Source organism: Lepus europaeus, chromosome 3, assembly GCF_033115175.1.
Source record: "Lepus europaeus isolate LE1 chromosome 3, mLepTim1.pri, whole genome shotgun sequence".
Taxonomy (NCBI): Eukaryota; Metazoa; Chordata; class Mammalia; order Lagomorpha; family Leporidae; genus Lepus; species Lepus europaeus.
Genome location: NC_084829.1, coordinates 53,017,564 through 53,042,015, shown reverse-complemented (window position 1 = coordinate 53,042,015; position 24,452 = coordinate 53,017,564). Strand labels below are relative to the sequence as shown.

The window sequence follows — 24,452 nt, the reverse complement described above, 5'->3', positions numbered from 1 at the left end:
CAAGAGGTAAAGGTTTAATTCTTGAAAGGTGTTCCCAGCTAGAAATTCCTCATAACTTAACTGCAGCAATAGTGCTAAGCAGCACCCGGTAAGGTCCCTTCCTTTTAAGCTACAGCTGGCCACAAGGGAATCATTCTTTCCTAGTTTTTTTTTTTTAATTCATTTATTTGGGAGGCAAAGTTAAAGACAGACAGAGGGAGAGACAGAAAGAAAGGTCTTCCATCTGCTGGTTCACTCCTCAAATGGCTGCAAAGGCTGGAGCCAGGTGCTTCCTCCAGGTCCACCACATGGACTCAGGGGCCCAAGCACCTGGGCCATCTTCCACTGTCCTCCCAGGCCACCAGCAGGGAGTTGGATCAGAAGTGGAGCAGCAGGACCCTAACCAGCACCCATATGGGATGCAACAGCACAAGTAGAGGCTTAACCTACTATATCACAGTGCTGGCCCCTCCTCCCTAGTTTTTTTTTTTTTTTCCTTTTTGACAGGCAGAGTGGATAGTGAGAGAGAGAGACAGAGAGAAAGGTCTTCCTTTTGCCGTTGGTTCACCCTCCAATGGCCACCGCGGTAGGTGCGCTGCGGCCAGCGCACCGCGCTGATCCGATGGCAGGAGCCAGGTGCCTATCCTGGTCTCCCATGGGGTGCAGGGCCCAAGCACTTGGGCCATCCTCCACTGCCTTCCCGGGCCATAGCAGAGAGCTGGCCTGGAAGAGGGGCAACAGCTAGGCGGAGGATTAGCCTGTTGAGCCATGGCGCCGACCCTTCCCTAGTTTTTAACAAAACCAGATCTCCTGAGGGAGATCAACAGCTTTTGACTTTTGGAGTCTGGCTCTGGGGGAATCTTGTTACTATACTCTGTCAGAGCCTTCTGTATTTGACCTAGATCAATAATATGCTTTATCTGATCCTGAGTATCTAAATCAAAGAGGATGTCAGAAGTGAGAAGGGCTCTCCCGTATAATATTTCAAATGGATTTTTAAAAAATATTTATTTTTTTTATCTGAAAGAATTACAGAGAAAGAGGGAGAGATGGAGAGAGGTCTTCCATCTGCTGGTTCACTTCCCAAATGGCCGCAATGGCCAGAACTGTGCTGATCCGAAACCAGGAGCCAAGAGCTTCCTCTGGGTCTCCCATATGGGTGTAGGGGCCCAAGGACTTGGGCCATCTTCTATTGCTTTCCTAGGACACAGCTGAGAGCTGGATAGGAAGTAGAGCATCTGGGATGTGAACCAGCACCCATATGGGATGCCAGCACTGCAGGTGGTAGCTTTACCTGCTATGCCACAGTGCCAGCCCCATGAACTTATGTTTTAACTCCATTTTCCCACAACCTTTGTGAATTTCCTCATATTTGCTACTTACATATGAAAACTCCTTTGGTCCAATTTATCTATAATATACTCATTTTGACTAGGTCAAACATAAAATCCGATTTTCAAATTGAATTAAGAATTACATATAAACAACAAATGGGGGCTGGCACTGTGGCAGACTGAGTTAAGCCTCTGCCTGTGGGGCCAGCATCCCATATGGGCACCGGTTTGTGTCCTGGCTGCTCCTCTTCCGATCCAGCTCTCTGCTATGGCCTGGGAAAACAGCAGAAGATGGGCCAGGTGCTTAGGCCCCTGCGCCCACATGGGAGACCTGAAAGAAGTTCCTGGCTCCTGGCTTCAGATCGGCTTAGCTCCGGCTGTTGAGGCCATTTGGAGAGTGAACCAGTGAGTGGAAGACCTTTCTCTCTGTCTGTAGCTCTGCCTCTCAAATAAATAAAATCTTACAAAAAAAAATAAGTTATGAGATCTGTTAGAGCTTCTCCAGGGATTCTTATATATTAACATCTGTGATACTGTGTATCAAAAAATCTAGGGTAGAATTCTCTTCTGAAAGTTAGGTATACACAGGAAAACAGATCCTTGTGAGTTTGACACCTCTCTGGCTAATGTATAATGACATTTTCTTTTCTCTTGCTGAGTCACTTTTAGTTTAATAAACCTTTTTTATGCATTTTTGAAAAGCTGTGATATCTATTACGGACTCTGTGTTCCGGGAGGGGAAAACAATGAAGAACAAGGCAGTCCAGCCTGTTCTCTCAAGGGACTGTGCTGTGCTGTTCTTTACAGGGTGTGTGCCCCAGGCTCATCCTCACTTTGTTCTTAATGCTCTGTGGAGCACAGGCAGGAGCCTCACTCACAGTTCTCCCTGTGTCACTTGGACCCGGGTTTCCAGCACACAGATTCTATGTGAGAGTCACAGGTAATGGATGTGTGTACTAGCTCACTTTCCCTGGGCCTGTCACTGGGCTAGAGTGTAGGACTGAGGAGCAATTTCTTGCTTTACCAACAATCTGGGCCCCTCTTGTGCATCTCCCCCTGTGAGTCTGGGCTTTGGCGCGTGGAATTCCTCTTATCCAGGGTGAGCTTCCCTGCAGTAGGAGAAGGGCTGATGGAGCAGACAGGTGCAGAGGACACCCAGACTGCAGCTTCACGTCCATCCAAGGTGTTCTATATTTACAATCTGAGTGTAGTTTCTAAAACGCAAACCTCAACACTAGCACTGCATTTCCTTACATCTTATAGGTGGTCCCCTTTGCTTACCCAATGCTACCTGACCCCTTCCTCATGTCCTGATCTCCACCCTCTGAGCATGACGGGGCTCCTTCTCTGCTCACCCTGCCTGGCCCATTCTTCCCATCTGGCCACATTCAAATCCTTGCCTTGTTGCTGCCTAGAACTTCCCTTGGGGTCTCCATGTGCCCTTCACAGAGCCCTGGAAACCTGTAATAACACCTGCAAGCCATTGTGTCTCCTCCACTATCAGTGAGGCCCGAGGTATGTTGTGTCCCTAGTACTTCATTACAAATGGATAGCACCACCATGCACACTGCAAGGACCTAGGGTGTGGGTCTGGGATTTGAACTCGCATGCCCTGTCTGAGCTCTGTGGTCAGTCATGCATTTCTGCCAAGTATATCTGTTGATAGAACTCAAATACTATGTCTGAACCTTCCTTGATTGCATATGCTAATAATCCAACTCTAAAGAAACATTGGGAAGTTAAAATGCTGAGTAGCTGATAAAATAAAGGAATTACAAAATAATTCTGTGATCGGGGGATCATGTGGTTGTGTTTAGAAAAGGAGTCCTTACTTCCTAGAGATAAGCACTATTCTTTCTAGACAAAGTGCTATGCTGTCTGGCATTCACTTCCATTTTATGCATAATATTTTAATTTTTATCCTAAGTGCTTGCCTCCACAGCGATCATAATTAAAAGTAAATGTGGTAGGGCTGGTGCCATGGTGCAGTAGGTTTAATCCTCTGCCTTGCAGTGCCAGCATCCCATATGGGCACTGAATCTAGTCCTGGCTGCTCCACTTCCAATCCAGCTCTCTGCTGTAGCCTGGGAAAGCAGTGGAAGGCGGCCCAAGTGTTGGGCCCCTGCACCCACGTGGGAGACCAAGAAGAAGCTCCTGGCTCCTGGCTTCAGATCGCACAACTCCAGCCATTGCAGCCATCTGGGGAGTGAACCAGCGGATGGAAGAGTCTCAGTCTCTCTCTCTCTCTCTCTCTCTCTCTCTCTCTCTCCCTCTCTTTCTCTCTCTCTCTGTGACTGTGACTTTCAAATAAAATAAATAAATCTTAAAAAAAAAGAAAGCACTCCATCATGTTTTAGTATAAACATATTGCAGAAAATGTTTGGCACATACTTACACTAATTAATCTGTAGGACATTCTCACTTGTCGGAGTATCCTACATTAGATCTGACACTCCAATAAGGAAGCATTCCAGAGAGCCCTCAGCTTGCTGGTTACAGACATGCTCAGAGTGAGTGCACAGCGACTTGTCAGCTGTCTCAATCCTTCATCCAGCTGATGACAAGTCCACAAGAAGCTTACTCACAAAGCCAGCCCTTGTGGACTTGCAGAGCAATACAATCTATCCAAAATGTCTTCCTTAAGCTTTTATTGCCGACCTTGAGCAGTAACTCATTAATCAGGTGTTTTCTCATAAAATGCCGACTCATCATTTCCTTTTTAGGCCCCTTTGTAACCCCGAGGCCCCTGGACACTGTGGATTTGGCTTTTCCCTAGCTGGACTTTACCCTCTTCAGTGGGAAGGAGTTATTCAAATGAATAAAGAGCTGATTGACACATCAGGACTTGTGGTGGGTTGTGGAGCCACAAGGGAGACAGAGTTTAAAACGTGAGTACTGATTTTGTAAATATTCCCACATTGTCTGCCACTCTTTCATGTATGTTACTGGAGGAATACTTCGAAATTTACTAGGACAAGAAAAAGCCCATTTTATTCTCACTTCTTACTGTTTTTAGATAATGATTCCAGGATCAGTCTCTTTTGGATACATCTTTATAGAAATATAATAATGAAAAATTTGGAAAGCTAGAGCATAAAACTTTAACGGCATAAGGAAAATTACTGACATGAAGAGCAAGAGATCATAGCTTTTCAGACAATTGAGAATATGACCAGAGTAGGAGGCAAGTGGGAGTTTATGTTATTGAAATGGCTGAAGAATTCAGGCGAGAGGCAGAGATTGTTGATAAGCAAGCCAGCAAGGTTTAATGAAGGAGTGCACCTGACAGACGAGTTGGGCAACTTGGCAGAAAACCTGTCTGTGCATACACTTGGGGCTTTATGGGTATGGGGTGAACTTTTTCCTGTTGTTTCCCACCCTCCCCCCACTCTGGGATGTTGCTTGGCAGAAGGATTCACAGGTGTACCCGGGTAAGGGGGGAACTTTCCTCCCTTGAAGTGCTATTGAGTGGAAGATTCCCAGGCATGGGAACAACCTTGTCAGGGTGGGACTTTTGATGTGCAAATGTACATGAAGGCATGCTTCTTCCTTCATTTAACCACAGGAACGCGCTGTTTTTTGTGTTTTTTTTTTTTTCCTTTTCACTCACACACACACACACACACACGGACTCATGTCTGCCTCTACCTAACATTTATGCTACTCTTGCTTTCTCTATAGGAGTGGTCAACACACAATTGTTGTAAATTGTGAAACTGTAAAACACTCGAAATTCAGATTTATTACCACAGGAATAAAGTAGTCTGCACATGAAGAGAGCTTGATTCTAATTCATCTGTTGCCACTAATTAGCTAGCTGACAAGTTCTGTTCTCTATCCAAGGTTCAACAAACTCATGGTAGACCTAGAGAATGGCTAGGGCAAGTTTCTCACCCTCAGCATAGCTGCCCTTTAGGACAGGGTAATGCTTTGTGTAGGAGCCCGTCTTGTCCACTTCAGGATGTACAGAGGTATCCCTGTCCTCTCCCCATCTGATGGTGCCATGCTATTTTTCGCTCACAGATAGTGACAACCAAAAGTGCTCCAAACATTGCTAAATGTCTCCTGGTGTCAGGGAGCAAAATCCCCCTTGTTCCCAGTTCACTGAACTACAGGAGTTGTCATGCACACTCAAAAGCCTTGGTGACGGAAGTAGATTATCATCAGAGCATATAACCAGTTTTTACAAAGCGTAAAATGTCATCAAGCTAGAACACACAGTATCATTAGAATTAGAAATTAGAATTAGAAATAAGTCAAGCATGCCCTGGAATAAATGATAACATTTGTGAGACTGTCCAGTGTGTGACAGACTTTGAGCAAATGGTAGTTCCATTTCCTATGTTGTAAAATCAATGCAGAACCATCCCTTTTGCTGGATTATAAACTAAAATATCAGCAACAGAGATTGAATTTAGAAGAAACAAGGAATCAGCATTGTCTGTGGGTGGGAAAATCGTGGATATCTGAGCTACAGTCAAGACAGTTTGGGCCCTAATTTCTGCTTTTGGTCAAATTCAGCCTAAGACAGGAATACTGACTCTGCTCTCTCCTGGTCCTCCTTGTGAATGACAGCTTTTGCTTCCAAGGCTCCCCAGCAGCGTCTCAGAGCCTTCACGTGTGCAGGTTCCAGACCTGCCAGCATTTGGTCCTGGGTGTGGATTTTCATGTCCCCTTTAGTGGAAGTGTGACAGAGTGTTTATCATCTCTTATACTCTGTCTCTTTAACTGATACATGGGGACAACTCATTCATGGAGCTACTATGAAGATTAAAGACACAACACATTAAAAGGAACACGTATTGAAGTGGGATCATTGTGAGATTTGCAGTAAATATTAGTTCTCTAGTTCTTCCTCTTCCCGCTAGCACTCACACATATCTTACTACCACACCTATGAACTCATCCAGAATGGGGTGGCTACTGTCGTGCCCAGGAAGGCCTTCCAAGAGTTTCTCCAATCCTGCCATAAATAAGAAGACACTTCTTCAGAGCTGTTGATGCTGTTCGGCCACACATCATAAAGTACAGTTTGTATTCCATGATTTCATTCATTTATTCATTCATGTTTAGAGAAACCAGGAACTACTACCATGGCAGGGAAGCCCATACTTCACTATTCTAATGATCGGGGCAGGATGGAGTCCATCCGGTGGCTCTTGGCTGCAGCTGCTGTAGAGGTATGTTCTAATGAGGTCATCTGCAAAAAGGAGTTAAAATTACACTACACACATTCCCTAAATAAGCTAGGGAGGTATGCACATGTACCATGCCATAGTACCAATATGAGATATTAACAATAGGGAAATCTGGGCTTGGCATATCTGGGAAGACTTTGTACTACTTCACAATTCTGTTCTGTAAACTTAAAATGATTGTGAAATAAAAGGTTAAAAAAGGGACCAGTTACAAAGAAACAGATGAACAGATTTGACCTAATAAAATTTTAAATTTTCTTCTCATCAAAAAGTATAAACAGCAAAATAATTTCAAGAGACTAATTATAGGGGCCAGTACTATGGTATAGTAGGTCAAGCCTCTCTCTGCCTGCGGCACTGGCATCCTATATGGGTGATGGTTTGTGTCCTGGCTACTCCCCTTCCTATCCAGTTTTCTGTTTATGGCCTGGGAATGCAGTAGAAGATGGCCCAAGTGCTTGCGCCTCTTCACCCAAATGAGAAACTCAGAAGAAGTTTCTGGCTCCTGACTCAGATAGGGCCAGCTCCAGCCTTCGTGGCCATCTGGGAAGTGAAGTAGCAGATGTAAGACCTTTCTCTCTGTCTCCCTCTTTGTTTGTATAAAACTCTGCCTCTCAAATAAATAAATAAATATTTTAAAAAGAGACTAATTATAATGTTTGGAACATATTTGGGTTTGAAGAAACTATTAAAAAATGAAATAATAAAACATTGTTTTAATATGAATAGCATTAAAGAATTATTAATATTTTGGGTGTGATCATTTATTGTGGATATTTAAAATATTCCTTTTGTTTCAGGGAACCAGTTAAATCATTTAATGATAAAATATGTTATATCTGGGACGTCCTTCCAATTATTGCAAGAGGAGGAGAGCAGGTGGGCAGACAAATGAATAAGCTGGTGATTTGGTGAGGTGAGGGGTACAAGTAGTAACATTATATTTTCTTATTGATTTTATATGGCATATATTTCCATAATAAAAGGACAAAAGAGCATAATATTGAAAATGGAAAGCAGTTAGGGTGCAAATGCAAACAAACCACATGTGAGAAACAGGATGATGTGATTAGCAATAAACTGCCTGTTAATGAAGGAATACCTTCATTCAGCAATGATTTTGCTGAGCACCTAGTAAATATCAAGTTCTATGCTAGGTCCTGGGGATACACAGTAAACAAGAAAGACACGGTCTCTGCTCTCAGGTGGCATAAATTTGCCTGTGAGGATGCAGACAACAAATAAATGATTTAAAAGAGGGGCAGGAGCTTCTAGCCTGTTACAGCTTTAAAGGCCTTTCTTCCTAGTATTTGAATAGAAAATATGATTCTTTTGAGTGCTGCCCTCTATAGGTGGCACTGAGAAAAACACTTCTCGTTCCAGACCAAAGGGACACTTTTCCTGGACACCCAGCCATGGACAATCTCAGGAAGTCTTGTCTGTCACATAGGGCCAGAAAGAGATAATTTCAGGGTAAGGTGAATCCGGTGAAGGGAATTTCTAGTATATATGCTTCAGCCTCACAAGAAGTGCTTACCTAAGTTGCATTACAGTTTCTCAACTGCTTCATGAATAACTTGATTCTTTCTGTTTTATGGCTAAAACAAACACAAAAAATTGAAACACTATGGCATCATTCTAGACTATTTTCTTTTCCTTTTTAAATGTTTATTTATTTGTTTGAAAGGCAGAGTTACAGAGAGAAAGAGAGCATGAGAGCCAGAGTGAAAGCGAGAGAGATCTTGCATCCACTGGTTCACTCCCCTAATGGCTGCAACAGGGCTGGGCCAGGCCAAAGCCAGGAGCTTCTTCTAGGTCTCCAATGAGTGTGCAGGGGATGAAGCACTTGGGCCATCCTCTGCTGCTTTCCCAGGCACATTTGCAGGAAGCTGGATCTGAGGTGGAGCAGCTGGGACTTGAATGGGTGCCCATATGGCATCACAGGTGGTGCAGCTTAACCCACTATATGAGGACGTTGGCCCCATACACAATTTTCTCTCTGTAAATGCATACTATGGTTTCTCCATCACCCAGACATCAGCTATGTGGATCAGTTTTATTTGGAGCCTCTGGGCAGGATGAGGTCAGCCCAGGAGGGTGAGGCTTCCTCTTCTCCACCTCAGCCTGACAGAAGCACGTGACTGGACCCCTTGCTCAGAGCTTGTAGGTTCTCAGTGCCCCAAGGCTGTGCCCTATAATCTGACCCATCACCATCAGCCTTACAAGTGACCTCACACTTGCCCCCTTATTGCTCATTGACCACCCTCCTGTGCTGGTCACTCACAACCCATTATGTTTCTCCTGAACTGGACCTTTAAACTTCTGGCCTGATCTGGTGAGATCATATCGAACCACAACAAACTTTATTCCATGGAGCAAGTTATAAACTCAAAATATCCTGAGCTTTTCACCAAGAGCTCCATTTTATATATATATATATATATATATATATATATATAATGGCAAGCATTACTGTTATTTGTAACTTGATTTTTGTGAGCCTGGCCATGGTACTACCATGTACTAAGTATTTTGAAATCGCTACAATATTCTGTTTAAGTAGATGTTCTTTCCCCATTTTATAGATGCCGAAAATCAGGTTTGCAGAGCTTTAGTGATTATGTACAAGAACACACAGCTGCTATGCCAAGATTAGAACAAAATCATATTTAATCAAGATCCTGAAACGCTTGATGACTGTCTCCTTAGCATTTTGGTTGGATAGATGCTTCCTATGAAGTTAGGAAGAATTACATCGTTATGTAAAGACTGATGATCTTATTTTATTAAATACTTACAACCTCTCAGAGTTTCTGATCAGATTGAGATAGTCTTCTTGCTGACTACCACTTCAAGCATCATGACTTGAATTGGCCAAGTTATAATGCAGCAAACCTACTGGACATAGGTGAAGAATAAAGGACATTTTCATCAGCAACAGACAGCTCTGAAGTAAAAAAAAAAAAGAATGATATGATGAAATGGTAGGCTTCTGTCAAAATCCTAAGAAGAATTTAATTATTGAGCGCTTAGTATTTTACTACATGTGGTAAAATATGCCTGCACTTTAATTTAATCCTCGTGGAGAGCTTTAACATCAACACAATAACTATACTTGCTTTAGACATTAGAATATTGAAACCCAGAGAGGTCTGGTAACATGTCCATGGTTAGGCAATATGAAACATTTGCAGCCATCTCAGAAACCAAGATTGTTCTCTAACATTGTGTGGGAAGTCATAGGACTCCCTAGGATTGCAAAGGTTAACTTTGCTCAGACTTCAGTCTGGTGACTCCATCCTTAAATTGAAAATCTGCACATCCTACCATGTCCCATATTTTCCAGTAGAGGGAGTTCAGCTTGCAAGACTTAAAGCTGTGCAACAGCCAGGATCCAGTTCAGCCACACGGCAGGGCTCCTGAGGAATGGGTGATGTAAATTGCAGCAAAGACCCCTTGTTGGCAGAATGGAAGATGGCATTGGTTATAGTGTATCCCACGCTGGGAACTTGCTAGGCTGTGTCCTGACCTCAGAGGGAGACACAGGCTCTCTTGAACTACTGCAACCCCATAACCAAGTCCAGGTTTACCCATGACTGCACATGTGAACTTTCAAGAATGACCAGCTGTGTGCGGTGACAGATGTCTTTTTTTGTTGGATCTAATCTAAGTTTCTAAATACTCGTGACCAGACTACTCTGTGTACCTGCCAAACTCAGAAATTACCCCCACCATGTTATGTAACAGAGATCATCAAGTTTAAAAGCCTATAACCCATAGAATAAATTAACAAGCACTAATACACAGTTTCTGCTTCCAGTTTGAAGAGAAATACATAGAAACTCGACAAGATTTGGAAAAGTTAAGAAATGGTAAGATCAAGTATTTAAATGCATCTGCACAGGGTGCCTAGATACCAGGCTTTGCATATGTGTTTGCTGGGGATGGTGGGAAGGGACACGGTGCTCAAAACATAGGGGTATTTTCCATCAGCAGAATAGAGAATATTTGCAGAGCTAAAAAGGCTACACCTTTCCGAGTATTTTCTGGAGGAATCCAGTGTCCTGAGAATGCTCTGTCCTTGTTTTCTGCACTTTGAATGAGATGCAATAGGAGTCCACACTGCCCTTCACATCCAAAAACTCCCAGGAGCGTGCATTAGAGGTAGGAAGGGAGATACGTCTTGAGTTCCTTTCCTTTGTTGGCTGAGCTGAAGGAATAACCCAGCAATACTATGGACTAGATAATGACACAGTGCTGAATTAGTTGGAAGTCCAGGCCAGATTGTGAGGAGGGAGGAAGAACAAGGCCAGCAGCCATGAAGAAAAGGACACAGGCCCACCTTGCACACACTGTCCAGTGGTGTTATTTGAAAAGTACAAATGACAACCCCCCCCCAAAGAATTCTCTCTCTCAGAACTGGCCTTGATGTCACAAGCATCACATGATTTTGAGAACTCCTTATTCTAAATGACACCCAGCTGATGGCCCTATTGAAGCCTCTCCCAATTTCTACCTAAAATATCCATGAAGATGAGTTAACAATCTAGGGAACTAAAATGTATCTGAATGGAAATCAAAGATTAAATGAAACAAAAGGCTAAAAAATCAAAAGAAAAATTGCTAAGAAAAAGGCCTACAAGAACTTAGAAATAAAATGCTATCTCACTTGAAAGGTAATTTGTTGATAATTTTAAAAAAAATTTTATCTTTAGTAATTTCAACAAACATTTTTTCTTCATCTTCAAAGGGTGACTCTCATAGACACTTTATTCCCTCCTTTTTTTTTTTTTTCTTTCCAAAGATGGGGTATTGGTGTTCCAGCAAGTGCCCATGGTTGAGATTGATGGGATGAAGCTGGTGCAGACCAGAGCCATTCTCAACTACATTGCCAGCAAATACAACCTGTATGGCAAAGACATAAAGGAGAGAGCCCTGTATGGTATATTTTATGTTCTCTTTCAGCATATAACACAGGGATGATAAGGTTCTGTTTTGCGTGAGCAGGGCCACAGCAGAGTGATCAGGAGCAGCCACAGCCTGGGCTGTGGGAGTGCACCGAGGCCCAGTGTGGCAGGGTCCTATGGAGGTGAAGGAAGGGCAAGTCTGGAGTGGGTTCAGATGACTGTGTGATTGCAGAAGAGGATGCAGTTTATGGATACAGCCCAATGAGAGAGGCTCCCAAGCACTGATGGACCACGAAGTCAGAGGTTGGAGGAGTCATGGTTCCAGGGGCTCAGGCCTTTGGAGCCTGGACTCTACTCAGCAGCTTGCAACAAGATACAAGAGGAGTATGTCAAGGTGAAAGCCTGAAAAGGGAGGGATCCTGGGAGCTTATTCTCAAGTTCCAGAAATTATGAGAATGATTATTCAAAATCCAAGATAGAGGACAATTATTTGAATTGCCAACTTGAAAAGGGTTGGTGGCAGGTGGTACATTTTACAGGGAACTGAAGTAGGCATATTGACTCAGTGCCACCAATGCTGGGAGTTTTCCTCCCTGTTTTGATGGAACTGCATAATTAAAGATAAAATCTGGTAAAGAACTCTGGGCAGTTCTTGAAAAGATTAAGTCTGAAGTTACCAACCACCCAGCTATTCTGCTACCAGCTGTGTGTCCAAGTGAGATTAAACTTTATCCTTACTATTAATTGCACTGAGTGTCCATAGCATAAATATTTATAACACCAAAAAAATAGAAATAAACCAAATATCCACAAATAGATGAATAAACAAAATGTGCTACAGCCATGCAATGGAGTAGGATTTGGCAATGAAAAGGAATGATGTACTGATGCAAGCTACAGTATGGAGGAACCTTGAAAAGATTGTGTTCCATAAAAGAAAACAGACACCAAATGATAGATATTGCAAATTTCTTTTGCAAGAAATGTCCATCCTTAGAGAAAGAAATTAGATTAGTGGTTTTCTGTGGGTAGAGGAAAGGGGGATGGGGCAGTGGTTGCAAATGAAAAAAGTGTTTTTTTAATGGTACTAAGAATGTTCTGGAGTTATAGATTATGGATGTTTGTAGAATTCTGTGACGTTGTAAAAACTAATGAGTAGAATACTTTAGAGATATTAAAATTATGGTATATTAATATATGAAAATAAAGGTATGAATATGAAAATAAAATATTTTAAAAAATATTGTAGAGAGGTCACTTTGAAGAAAGAAACAAAGACCTCCTATCACATGCACTGGTTCTCATAGAATTGCAGTATGTAACGGGATGTTGAAGTGGAATCTCAAGAAATCCAAACATGACTAGGGGTGGCCACAGCATGTCAAGAAGATTATGGGAAATAAGTGGGAGAAACTATCATATTGGGCACCAAAAATGAGTCTGGGAACTGCGATGGATAGGAGTTGAGGAGGGACATGTGTAAGGTGGCTGTGCCAGGGACTCCCTCTGAGATGATGTGGGTGGCAGGTCTTCAGCCATATGAACAATGCTGTGTTTGTGCACTGGTCACAATATAGCAAAGATCCAAATCCTGTTTGTAACATCGGTGGTCACGTGCAGGGATTCTGCCACATACTCTCATGAAATTGACTCTGAACAGGTAGGTGGCCAATGTTCCTTTTATATGTATTTGGTCATGAGTCTAAAAAAATTTGAGACATATATCTACCCTGTAGGTTGTTCAAAGAGATAAATGTTAGTAGTTTATAGCATGGTGGCTTCCACAGAAAGCGTCCATGGGATGCCTCTGTCACTTGTTCTCTAATGGTTTTCAAAATTAGGAAATCATCTAATACTGGAGGCATTTGATTGGTTGTTTGTCTCTTAGGATTGACATGTATGCAGAAGGCATAGCAGATCTGAATGAACTGATTATTCTTTACCCATTCCGTGCTCCTGGGGAAAAAGATGCAAACTTTACCCAGATCCGAGATAAAGCAAGAAACCGTTACTTTCCTGCTTTTGAAAAGGTAAATGGGAGCTCTTGGCCTTTAGGGACCTTCAGGGTTGAGATGGCATATCAGTCCTAAGAGGGTGCCTTCGCAGCTTGAGTTCCATAACAAAAATAACTAGGTGGTTTCACCAAGCGACATTTACCTCTCATGCTTTGGGAAGCATGGATGCACAAGAGTAAGGCACCACATGAATAGGTTATTTTTTTCTACTTCATGGATGGCTGCCTTCTGACTGTGTTGCCAAGTTGTGGGCAGGTCTAGGGAACTCTTTGGCATCCCTTTTATGGTATATTAATAATATTATGAGAGTTACATCTTGAGAACTTAATCACTTCCCAACGCCCACCAAGGAACAGAATTACGCTGAGTGTTAAGATCTCAACATATGAATTCTGAGGGTACACAGACATCACAGGAGGCAACAGAAAAAGAGTGCCTGGGCTTCCTGGGGCATTGGCATTTACTTCCAAAGAGACTCCCTAAATATTAACTTTGCACCTTAACACTTAAGACATGGGATTTAATAGACTAATTTGTGCCATTTATATTTGTTGATATTTTCAGAAAATTTTAATTTATGGACATCTAATCTAGATTTCTCTCTTTGGCAAGACTTTAGTCATAATCAGAATTTAGGAACACTAAAAGATATGTAGATTATGCAGACACCATGTCTTTTTCTGCAAGAGTCACATAACCAAAACATACATAAAAAATATTCTGGCACCATGTGAAGGGAGAGGAGGCCAGCTGCCCATCAAGAGAATATTGTAGTGTTTCAGGAATGGATTAGAACTTTCCACAAAGAAATGTTTACAGAAGGATGGAGAGGAAAAGATAGGTGAAGAGATGTTAAGAAAATAAATAATGCACAGAATTTTGGAGTATGACACCCAGATTTTAGAGGAAAACAAGATACTACAGAAATAAACTTTTACGACTATATGTGGTAACTATTCAGTTATATTTCTCCTTGAAGGTAAAAGGGGAAAATTCAAGATCCAAAAGGCTTGAAATTATGCTAAGTGAAACGCATGAGCCAAAAAACTGTTATTAAAAATATAGGAAGCTTACAAATAAATCAAGGACTAAAAGGCAACATATTTTATATATATTTGCAGTATTATATGTACATTTATATATATCATTGCACTATTCTTTCATTTGTCAAATAAGAGCTAACTCATTGCTGACTCTACTATGTGAGCAGTGAGGAATTAATTAAGGACAATGAGATCCTCAAATGCACTGTCCTGCCCCTGTGGTGCTGACAGTTTAGGGAACATTGCTGATGACAAGTTCTCCAGCCATTTGTTCAAGCACATCAACACTGTGAAACCAAAGAGCCCCTGAACATCAATGAACAAAGTATGTTATTGAGTTTGATGTTGAACTTGTACTTATCCCTGATTCTATGTGTTATATAGTCTGAAAAGGCATTTGCAAAAATGTGAAACAGGGCTTTGTCCTTAGGAGACAGTACCATCTGTGCTTCCTCTCTATTCCTAATGATTTCCACATTGTTGAAATATTTTAATATGTATCTCATATTACCCCAAAAGCCCATGAAAAATTTCATACACTACAAAAAATTGGAAAAAAATTTAAAGAACACATAGATGCCCACTACCTAGATAGGAAAGCCAGCATTTTATTTACTTCATTGTATGTGTTTATCTTTTCACCTCTCTCTCCATCAAAAAATGTGTTATTTTTATGCATTTCAAAGTATGTCGTAGACATCAGGGCAATTCCCATAGTGTAGGTTAGGAGACAGAGCGAGTTGTGCAAAGATGATGAATTCAAGTTTACTCATGTGCACTTCAAATCCCTGAAACAGAGACTTGGAATGAAGGGTGCATGCAAGAGGAGACTTTTAGAGTTTGAAATAGTCTCCTCATGGGGAAGAAAGCTGTGGTGAAGGGGGAGCTGCAGCCCCAGGGGGACTGGAGAGGGAGCAGAGTGGAGAGGCAGGTCCTGAGATGTCAGGGCTGCACCCTTCAGGGCAAGGGGCAGATGGGAACAGGGGGCAGCAGGAGCTAAGCCCTAGGCACATGGAGAAGATGCAAGTGAGGGTGAGAGGTGTAGATGCCACAAGGATGTGGGAGAGAGAGAGAGAGAGAGAGAGAGAGAGAGAGAGAGAGAGAGAAGAGAGAAAGGGGAACTGGGCTTCCACTGAGGAGTGAGCAGAGCCCACTTCTCACTTTCCCTCATGAGACAGGGCCTTGGAGAAAGGTCTGCATCTCCACATCTCCTAGGGAGGCAGCAGAGCTGGGATAATTGGACTGGAGAGGCTCAGGGTTGAGCAGGGCTCCAGCCTGACTGTGCCTGTGACCGTGATCTGATTCCTCAACTTCACTAGGTGTTAAAGAGCCATGGACAAGACTACCTTGTTGGCAACAAGCTGAGCAAAGTTGACATTCACCTGGCTGAACTTCTCTACAACATGGAGGAGCTTGACCCCAGCATAATCACCAGCTTCCCTCTGCTGCAGGTGATCTACCTCCCAGCCCACAGAGAGCAGGACTCACATTATTTTCCATATAACATTTAGACTCTGTAATGATGGCATTTTGAACCCTATTCTGCAGATTCACACATACACAAACGTGCACACATACACACTCCAAAATAAGCTTTTGGGTCCTGGCTCTGAGGCATGAAAAGAATCTTGCTATGCAAGTAAATGTAGATGGATACCGTCCCAAGATACATATTTAATGTTTTGTCTTTAAGAAAGGGACCCATGGCCCAGAACATCTTTCTCCAGTCCCCTTTCCATGGTGCTCTCTCTTCCTGATTTCTTTAGGATTCCTTTCATCCCAGGTGTATTCTTGTCTCTCTGCACAGCCCATTTGAGCAGGTTCTTCTCCTGGGATTTCCTTTCCTCAGCTCTGGCTCCAACTGTCAGATCTTGTGTTCCTGTCTGCATAGCTCTCCTCTACCATCTCCCCCAACAACCCGGTCTTCCTCTCTCAGCGTAGAAACTGAGAGACTGGCCTCTGGTTAGCCTTTAATATTTCCTGTCTTCCATCCCAACTCAGTTTTCCCATGCCTTCGTTTCTCCTTTTTGGACATTTCTCTGTTTCAGGAGATGCTCCTGAGCTGTACATTCCTCCCGTCATCTACATTCTCACTGGAGTCCATTTCCAAGCCTTCACACTGGTGCTAATAGAGAGAGTCAGCTGGTCTTTGTCTGGGAGAGGTCAGACTTCCTGGGCTGTGCTAATGATGGGGTGGCCTTTGGCTCCTGTCTGAGGCTGTGACTTGTGCACTGCAGGCCCTGAAAACCAGAATCAGCAGCCTCCCCACCGTGAAGAAATTTCTGCAGCCTGGCAGCCAGAGGAAGCCTCCTGTGGATGACAAATGTGTAGAAAAAGTATTCAAGATTTTCCATTGAAACGGGAACATCAAACATATGTAATCCAATCTTCTGAAGTTTTTCAATATGGAGTAATCTGTCTAAATGTTGATCTGCCATTTTGAAATTAATAAACACTTTCAAATTATTTATGTTAATGACATTTAAAAAAACTCCTCTGAGTAGACTTATCACTAGGATCTGATGTCCACTGTCCTGTGAGCCCTTGGCGTGGGTCACAGCAGCTGTGTCCCAGCTTCATCACAAAGGGTAATGACACTGTGCACAAGTCCACACCCTCCTGGAGGACCTAGGGGTGCAGGTCTGGGCTTTGAGAACTCACACAACCCACACCCCTGCCTGACTTGGTAGTCACTCACCCATTCCTACAAAGAGCATTGACTCATGTGCCTGAATGCTTGTGTGGATCTTGCCTAGATGCATATGCAAATAACCTGATTGCCAAGAAATACAAGACCATTGAGGAAATGACATGGCCGAATAGTACATGATATTAAGGAGTTAAAAATGTTGGTGTGTTTGGAGAATTGTGTGATTATGTCTACAGAGTTCTTGTTCTTTAGAACAGATATTATTGATAGACAAAGTGCTATCATGTCTCTCATTTGCTCTAATATAATCCCATGGTAGAGGGAGTATAGGTGTGCATGTGTGCAAGTTCCCTGTGGCTACTGTCACTGATCGCTACAGATGGGGCTGAAACAACAGAACTGTGACCTGTGAAGGCCAGATGACTGAGGGGAAGGAGTAAGTAGAGCTTTGCTCCTCTGGATGTTCTGGGGCAGGATCCTTCCCTGAATCTCCCAGCTTCTGGTGGCCTCCACATTCCATGGGTTCTGAGGCTGTGGCCACATCACGCTAATGTCTATCTTCTACCCTCCGATCCCCTCCTCATCTGTGTTTTCTCTTCTCTCTGTTATGGAGAGACTCATCATTGCCGAGGAAACCTTCTATATAATCCAGGATGATCTCACTTGAATTTCCTTAAGGTAGTTAAACCTACAATGTCACATTCTTAGGATCCAGGGGTATGGACGTGGGATTATGTCTTAGTGGGCCATCAAAACTAATGCTTCACCATAACATAGATAAAAAAAAAATTCAGCAATTGCTGAGTCACAGTCACGGATGCTTTGGGGTTTGCTGTACTATTTACTCTGCTTTTGTATTTATGGTAGTTTTCTATTTAAAAATTTTAAACTAATTTATTTGCTTATTTTAAAGATTTATTTATTTATTTGAAAGGCAGAGTTATTGAGTTAGAGAGAGAGAGAGAATGAGTTTCCATCTATTGGTTCATTTCCCAGATTGCTGCAATGGCCAGGGTGGACTAGGCTGAAATCGGAAGCCAAGAGCTTAATCCAGGTCTCCTATACTGGTGCAGGTGCCCAGGTACTTAGGCCATCTTCTGTTGCCTTCCAAGGCTGTTAGCAGTGAGCTGTATCAGAAGTGGAGCAGCGAGGACACACACCAGGGCCCATATGAGATTCCAGTTCTTAGGCAGCACCGTTACCCACTACGCCACAATGCTGGACCCTACAATAATTTTTTATTTTAAGCATGTTCCACACAGTTTGAGGCGTACTTATACCAAATCATTATGATTTGGCTGCAGTTCCCATTACTGGGGTATCCTACATTTTATCTGGCACTCCAATAAGAAAGTATTCCAGAGAGCTGGTGGCTTGCTGCTTCCAGACATCCTTGCCAGGGTCAGCTCACATGGAGGTTCTTCATCTGCCTTAGGCCTCCATCCAGTTGATGAAAACCCCACTAAGCTTTTTTTGCAAATCAGTCCCCACAGCTTAACAGAGAGTAAAAATCTATCTGAAATGTTTCATTTTAACTTTTGCTGCCAACTTTGAAGATTAACATGTTAACTAGGTATGTGGTGATAAGAGGTGGATTTATCATTTTCTTTCTAATCCTGTATGGAAACCTACAGCCTCTGAACACTATAGGAATAGCTTTTCTCTGACTGTACTCTATCCTTTTCATTGGGAAGGAGTCATTCAAATAAATAAAGAGCTAACAAACAGGTCAGGGCCTCACATTGACTTCTGGAGTCAGGATGGAGATAGACTTGAACAAAATAAGTACTGATTGTATAAATTTTCTACCTTGCTTCCCACTGTTCCATGTAGATCAACAGAAAAATACTTTAAAATGTATTCTTGGGTTGACATTGTGATGCAGTGTGTTAAGCCACTGATTGTTTCCTATGACAGCATCCCATGTTGGAGTGCTAGTTCAAGGCCTGGCTGCTCAGCTTCCAATTCAGCTTCCTGCTAATGTATCTTGGAAGGCAGTGGATGGTGATCCAAGTGCTTGGGGCCCTGGCACCCATGTGAAAGACTAGGATGAAGTTCTTGGCTCCTGGCTTTGGAATGACCCAGTCATGGCTATTGTGGTCATTTGAGGAGTGAATCAACAGATAAAAGACCTCTCTCTCTCTGCTGTTCTGTCTTTCAAATAAATAAATAAATTTTTAACAAATTTGTCATTAGCACAGGAAAATTTCACTTCATAATTAGGTGGTGACTTATTGCTATGCTTCAATGATACTTTATGAATTGCTTTTTCAGTCTCTGTGGGTTAAATATTTGCAGAATATAGAAATGAAGAATTTAGAAAGCTAGGGCATGAGACTTTAATGGTGTAAGAGAATGTAGCAACATGGGTAGCAAAGATAGATGGTCCCATTTTAGATCAGCAGAATATCACCAGAGCAAGTGGAACATGTGAGGGGATGTTAGAGATCCTCTCCCTATAGAAACAGTCAACACACAACTGTGAGTTGTGATTCTGTAATCTTACTTAGATAGGGGAAACTCAAAACTAGCATTTATTGTCATAGGAAAAAGAATAGACTAACTATGAGGAAATCTATATTCCAATTTAATCTTTGCCACTGATTAGCTAGATGACAAGTTCTGTTTTCATTCTGGAGTTCAACCAATGCATGGTAAACCTAGAGAATGGCTACGTCAGAGTTCTGAGCCTCAGTGCTACTGCCCTTAGACAGGACAACTCTTTTCTTGGGGGGCTGTCCTTTCCATTGTAGAATGTTTATTGGCTCCTCTGGCCTTTATTCACCTGAAGCTGTAGTGTTAGCCACCCTTCATCCCCACCCTTCATATTTCTAGACATTGTTTGCTGTCCTCTTTGGTGAGCAAGCAAAATCATGCTTGTTTGAAAATCACTGGACTAAATGACATCACAAGGGCTACAACTCAGAAGTATTGATGGAAAAACTACCTAACCACTGGTCCATGTAACTGCTTTTTTTTTCTTAAGATTAATTTAGTTATTTGAAAGGTAGAGTTACAGGCAGACAGAAGGAGAGACAGAGAGAAATGTTCCATTCACTGGTTCATTCCCCAGATGGCTGCAATGGCCAGAGCTGAGCTGATCTGAAGCCAGGAGTCAGGAAACAGGACCTTCTTCCAGGTCTCCCATGCCAGTGCAGGGGCCAAAGCACTTTGGCCATCTTCCACTGCTTTCCCAGACCACATCAGAGCACTGGATTGGAAGAGGAGCATCCTGGACACAAACAGTGCCAACATGGTATGTTGGTGCCACAGGCAGAGGCTTAGCCCACTACGCCACAGCACTGGGCCCATGTAACTGTTTTTTGAAAATCATAAAAACATTTGCTGGAATTTACAAGCCAATTGAATTAGAATACAGATATCAACAAAGGCCTGGAATAAATGTTAAGATTGTGAAAAAAATAACACCCTTAAAAATAAATGACGGGGGGCTGGTGCTGTGGTGTAGAGGGTAAAGCTGCCGCTTGCAGTGTTGGGATCCCACATGGGGGCGGTTCAAGTTCCAGCTGCTTCACTTCAAATCCAGCTCTCTGCTATGGCCTGGGAAAGCAGTAGAAGATGGCCCAAGTTCTTGGACCCCTGTACCCATGTGGGAGACCCATAAGAATCTCCTGGCTTCTGGCTTCGGATCGGCGCAGCTCCGGCCATTGCAACCATCTGGGGAGTGAACCAGGAGATGGAAGACCTCTCTCTCTGCCTCTGCCTCTCAGTAAGTCTGCCTTCAAATAAATAAATAAATAAATCTTTTTTGGGGGGGAGTTCAAGAATGCTATATTTTGAGGTACTATCTACATTTCTTAAAAAAAGAAAATTCCTGAAACAGAGTGACAGAGATGGAGAGAGAGAATACTCATTCCACTTATCAACTCTCCTAAACGCTTGATGCCTACAAAATTTGGGGGGTAAATAAATCTTTTTTAAAAAAAGTAAATAAACAACTGAGTTTCATTGACATTTTCCAATAGCCTAGGCATCAGGGCAAGCAGGGTCTAGCAAAAATCACACCCAAAAAAATCTAACAGCCATGGGAGAGGATGTTGAAATGACAGAGGATGTTGAAAAGCGTGTTGGGCGATGTTTCAGAAAGCAATGGTTGGTTAGATATGCATGAGGGGATGTCCTAACTTCCAAGTAGGAAGGTAAACATTAGCAGGCAACAAAAGCCACTCAATCTGGAGATTCAGATGCTCCCTGGCAGGTAGGAGTCACCTGGACAGAAGGGCAGGATCTCAATTCTCTTAGCCTGGTAGCTTTCTCACCTTGCCCTGACTTTCTTGGCTAAGAGAATCATGATTTTTGTTTGGAATTTTCAGGAATCAATAAAGTGAATACACTATTGGGAACATTGCTGTTTCTGCAAGCCTATGGCTCTGCCCAAATGTAAACCTCTTTAGGGAAGGGGTCAAATCACACATATATCTTGTTTCCCTCAAGTTATCATCCTTGCTTGAGACTGTTTGATGGTATTGTTTGTGATGTTTGAATGAAATATTTTAATAGAATGCTATATACTAGAACAAAGAAATTCAGGGAGGATCAACAGAACATTTGCATTTTCCCATAAGGAACAGGATATTGGAGAGAAGTGATTACTTTGATTTCGTGCTCATGGTGAGAACTGACACTAGAGCTATGAATAGCTGGGGAGAGAGAGAGAGAGAGAGAGAGAGAGAGAGATTGAGAGAGAGAGAGAAACTCTCAATCTCATGGCTAGAGTCCATGCAAAGAGGTCCCGGGAATGGTTTAGAGTGAGCAGAGGGGTCAGTAGGACCTGAGGCCTGGTCTGAAGGGAAAGGCCAGCTGGATGCCTGGAAAGGAAGCTGGACTCAGGACCTGGTGCATCTCAGAGCTAAGCAAAGCTGTCTAGTGATGTGCCAGGCTTCCCTGAACCTTCACCAAAAGCATTCTCCTTTTTCTGGTTTACTTATCAGTGAGTACCACTAATCACACAGGAGCTAAGAAAGAAGAACCATCATATGAGTTATTTGAAAAAAGTCTGGGTCCACACAATATCTCATTCCTACCAGAGTTCTATGGGCAAAATACAAAGAGATAGGTGTAAGAAAGCTAGATAGATACATACAATGATTGTGATGGATAAAATAATGTATAGATACTAGACAAATGGATGAATAGATATATTGTTAGATAGATGTATAGATGTATGGTGAGGGAGAGAGAGGGAGAGAGAGAGAGGGAGAGAGAGAGAGTGAGAGAGAGAGAGAGAGAGAGAGACTAGTCAGTGTGTTCAGACACCCTCCCATCTCCAAGGACCTGGGGCAGAAGAGACATGCAGTTTCTGAGGCCCTACTATGAATTATGTGCACATTAGCCAAGAAAGTCAGAGCAAGGTGAGAAAGCTACCAGGCTAAGAGAACTGAGAACCTGCCCTTCTGTCCAGGTGACTCCTACCTGCCAGGGAGCATCTGAATCTCCAGATTGAGTGGCTTTTGTTGCCTGCTAATGTTTACCTTCCTACTTGGAAGGTCATTATGTGTCATTTAATTTTCACAACAACCTTTTTTAAAACTTTTATTTAACAAATATAAATTTCTGAAGTACAACTTTTGAATTATAGTGGCTTTTCCCCCCATACCTCCCTCCCACCTGCAACCATACCAACTCCCACCCCCCTCTCATCCCATTCTTCATCAAGATTCATTTTTAATTCTCTTTATATATAGAAGATCAACTTAGTATATACTAAGTAAAGATTTCAACAGACTGTACCTACACAGACACACAAAGTATATAGTTCTGTTTGAGTAGTAGTTTTACCGTTAATTCACATAGTACAATACATTAAGGACAGAGATCCTACACAGGGAGTAGGTGCACAGTTACTCCTGTTGTTTTGATAATTGACACTCTTATTTATGATGTCAGTAATCACCCAAGGCTCTTGTCATGAGCTGCCAAGGCTATGGAAGCCTCTTGAGTTTGCCAACTCCAATCTTATTTAGACAAGGCCATAGTTAAGGTGGAAGTTCTCTCCTCCCTTCAGAGAAAGATACCTCCTTCTTTGATGGCCCGTTCTTTCTGCTGGGTCTCACTCACACAGATCTTTCATTTAGGTCATTTTTTTTTTTTTTTTGGCCACAGTGTCTTGGCTTTCCATGCTTGTGAAACTCTCATGGGCTTTTTAGTCAGATCCAAATGCCTTAAGGGGTGATTCTGAGGCCAGAACTCTGTTTAGGACATCTGCCATTCTATGAGTCTGCTGTGTATCCTGCTTCTCGTGTAGAATGATTCTCTCCTTTTTAATTCTATCAATTATTATTTGCAGACACTGGTCTTATTTATGTAATCCCTTTGACACTTAATCCTATCTTTATGATCAATTATGAACTGAAACTGATCACTTTAACAAGTAAAATGGCATTGGCTCTGTCCTTAATGTGTTGTTCAATGTGAATTAATGCTATAACTAGTACTCAAACAGTACTTTACACTTTGTGTTCTGTGTGGGTGCAAACTGATGAAATATTTACTTAATAAATACTAAATTGATCTTCTGTATATAAAGATAATTGAAACTGAATCTTGATGTGAATGGAATGGGAGAGGGAGCGGGAGATGGGAGGGTTGCAGGTGGGAGGGAAGTTATGGAGGGGGGGAAAGTCATTGTAATCCATAAACTGTACTTTGGAAATTTATATTTACTAAATAAAAGTAAAAAAAAAAAACAAGTAAGATGGCATTGGTACTTGCCACCTTGATGGGATTGAATGGGAATCCCCTGGCACGTTTCTAATTCTACCATTAGGGGTAAGTCCGAGTGAGCATGCGCCAAACTGTACATCTCCTCCCTCTCTTCTTCCCACTCTTATATTTAACAGGGATCACTTCTGAGTTAATTTTAAATGCCTAAGAATAATTGTGTGTTAATTAAAGAGTTCAACCAATTGTATTAAGTAGAACAAAAATTACTAAAAGGAATAAAATAGTAAGTTGTTCCTCGACAGTCAGGACAAGGGCTGATCAAGTCACTGTTTCTCATAGTGTCCATTTCACTTCAACAGGTTTCCTTTTTGGTGCTCAGTTAGTTGTCACAAATCAGGGAGAACATATGATATTTGTCCCTTTGGGACTGGCTTATTTCACTCAGCATGATGTTTTCCAGGTTCCTCCATTTTGTTGCAAATGACCGGATTTCATTGTTTTTTACTGCTGTATAGTATTCTATAGAGTACATATCCCATAATTTTTTTTATTCAGTCTTCTGTTGATGGGCATTTAGGTTGATTCCATGTCTTAGCTAATGTGAATTGAGCTGCAATAAACATGGAAGTGCAGACAGCTCTT

At 42.2% G+C, this 24,452-nt stretch overlaps 1 protein-coding gene across 2 annotated transcripts; it reads left to right on the top strand.

The window, feature by feature from the left end:
- Nucleotides 1–4,061: 4,061 nt before the first annotated feature.
- LOC133755975 (glutathione S-transferase A2-like) lies at nucleotides 4,062–16,942 on the top strand. 2 transcript variants are annotated; one of them, XM_062186271.1, is made up of 7 exons: nucleotides 4,062–4,201; nucleotides 6,387–6,493; nucleotides 10,332–10,383; nucleotides 11,316–11,448; nucleotides 13,307–13,448; nucleotides 15,796–15,927; nucleotides 16,714–16,942. In XM_062186271.1, exons 2-7 carry the CDS (start codon nucleotides 6,407–6,409, stop codon nucleotides 16,831–16,833), a joined length of 666 nt encoding a protein of 221 aa, XP_062042255.1. In that variant the 5' UTR covers nucleotides 4,062–4,201; nucleotides 6,387–6,406; the 3' UTR covers nucleotides 16,834–16,942. The 2 variants fall into 2 exon arrangements, with proteins under 2 accessions (XP_062042255.1, XP_062042257.1); XM_062186273.1 differs by lacking the exon at nucleotides 6,387–6,493 and having other exon boundaries at nucleotides 4,064–4,201.
- The last annotated feature ends 7,510 nt before the right edge of the window (nucleotides 16,943–24,452 follow it).

What these genes read in the sequence shown, in the direction of transcription:
- LOC133755975 (XM_062186271.1), top strand. Translation starts at nt 6,407, where the DNA reads ATGGCAGGGAAGCCCATACTTCACTATTCTAATGATCGGGGCAGGATG. An exon ending in TGGCTGCAGCTGCTGTAGAG is followed by an intron (nt 6,494 to 10,331) that starts GTATGTTCTAAT and finishes TTCTGCTTCCAG; the next exon opens with TTTGAAGAGAAATACATAGA. An exon ending in ACTTTCCTGCTTTTGAAAAG is followed by an intron (nt 13,449 to 15,795) that starts GTAAATGGGAGC and finishes CAACTTCACTAG; the next exon opens with GTGTTAAAGAGCCATGGACA.